This window comes from Charadrius vociferus, unplaced genomic scaffold, assembly GCF_000708025.1.
Source record: "Charadrius vociferus isolate BGI_N301 unplaced genomic scaffold, ASM70802v2 scaffold455, whole genome shotgun sequence".
Lineage (NCBI taxonomy): Eukaryota > Metazoa > Chordata > Aves > Charadriiformes > Charadriidae > Charadrius > Charadrius vociferus.
The window spans coordinates 769,154-770,662 of record NW_009648550.1 but is presented as its reverse complement, the minus strand read 5'-3'; the positions used below and the strand labels follow the sequence as shown (position 1 = coordinate 770,662).

Sequence of the window (1,509 nt, the reverse complement as noted above, 5' to 3'; positions counted from 1 at the left end):
GTCCCGGCTTCCCGCCCTGGGGACAAACCATCACGGCATTTTTAAGGTTTTAAGGCATTTTTAAGCCTTTAATGGCTTAAAACAACACGTCAGAGGGCTAATGAGAGCGTTGGGAGTGCGGGAGATGGTGGGCGCACAGCTCAGGGCTGTGAGAGGGCTCCCCACCCTCGCGTTGGCAATCCGCGGCAGGAGTTTGGGGGCTGTTGAGATGTAAAGCCTTTATTCCTGAGCTGTTTCCTCACCTCTTCGTGTAATATTATTAAATCTGTTTAATTCAAGCCTTGCTACAGCAGTTAAAATGGCTCTGATGCCCAGTGAAGTCCGCAGGCTGGTGCTGAGGAGAACTGGGCCCCAGCCTGTCGGGTGACCCGGGGCGAGGCGGTAATCTCCATTTCTCTGGAAAAGCGGGGAAATAGAGGCTTTGCAAGGTGGTTAATTCCAAAAATAATTGTGAGCTGCTGAACAGTTCCAGTAACGAGCCCCCCTTCCCCTTAAATAGTCTGTTTTCCCGAGTTTATTGTACACCGTCAGTTTCAGTGAAAGAAACTAACCAGAAAGTGCAAATGGCTTCTACCCATTTGTATAGAAATCAATAAAACTCCTGATTCCTCTTCCTCTGAATTGCCACCTTGTGTAGCCGGCAGAGCTCGTTGACGTCCTCTCACCAAAATCCATCGTTCAGTGGAAAAAAGCCACATCACCTTGCGTGAGCGCTGGACCGGCCCTGACAAACCCTGCATCTAAATGGCCAGCCGGTAAATGAAGTAGAAAAGAAAAACATTTTTCTTTTTTTTTCATTTTCAGATTAAAAACTCGGATCCCTTTGAAAGGAAGTTGCCAAATTAGTGCTTAAATTCCAGGGCCCCAATAAAGAAAGTTCAAATACCGCGAGAGTATTTGAATTTAAGGAGAAGAAATGCTACATCAATAGACAAAATTGCAGATAGCTATGAAATGCTTAAGCGTAATTAGAACAGCAATCAGTGTACAATTAGTACAAGATCATCATCATAATTACCCTTCATTAGAACTTCTGTCCGACAACTGCCACATGAAAGCATCAGCTGCAGTTGCGAGGTTGTCGCAGCACGGTTGAGGAGACGGCTCAAGCCACGTGCCAGCGCCGGGGGGCTCGGGGGGCTCAAGAACATCAGGACGAGCTTTCGGGTTCCTCTGCCAGGCTTCGGCATCATGCGACAGTGTTCCTCACGCTTTTCAACACCTTCAGCCTCAAACTCGGATAAACCAAATTTAAATGTAAAGTAAAAAGCTTTGCTGAATTGATGCAGCGGTACTTAACAGTCCCCAAATTAGCTTCTGTCACTTGAATAACCATAGCTGCTGTCTGGCTTAGCCTTTGCATATCCGCTATAAATAAATGGCTCAATAAGATACGGAAGGCTTTAGCTCATGTAAGAGCTTACCTACTCAAGAAAACACATAGGCAAAGGATTTGCAGATTTGGGAGCCTTTTATTATTGAATTCACATAAAACGCTCTCATAATTGA

General features: G+C 45.7%; 1 protein-coding gene across 1 annotated transcript in view; it reads right to left on the bottom strand.

Annotated features, from left to right (window-relative positions):
* The window catches only part of KIZ (kizuna centrosomal protein), a 53,566-nt gene extending 52,376 nt beyond the window's left edge, over positions 1 to 1,190 (bottom strand). Inside the window, exon 1 of the mRNA XM_009886049.1 lies at positions 1,075 to 1,190. Coding sequence (XP_009884351.1) covers positions 1,075 to 1,190 — 116 coding nt within the window. The remainder of the gene's footprint in view (positions 1 to 1,074) is intronic.
* Positions 1,191 to 1,509: the final 319 nt, after the last annotated feature.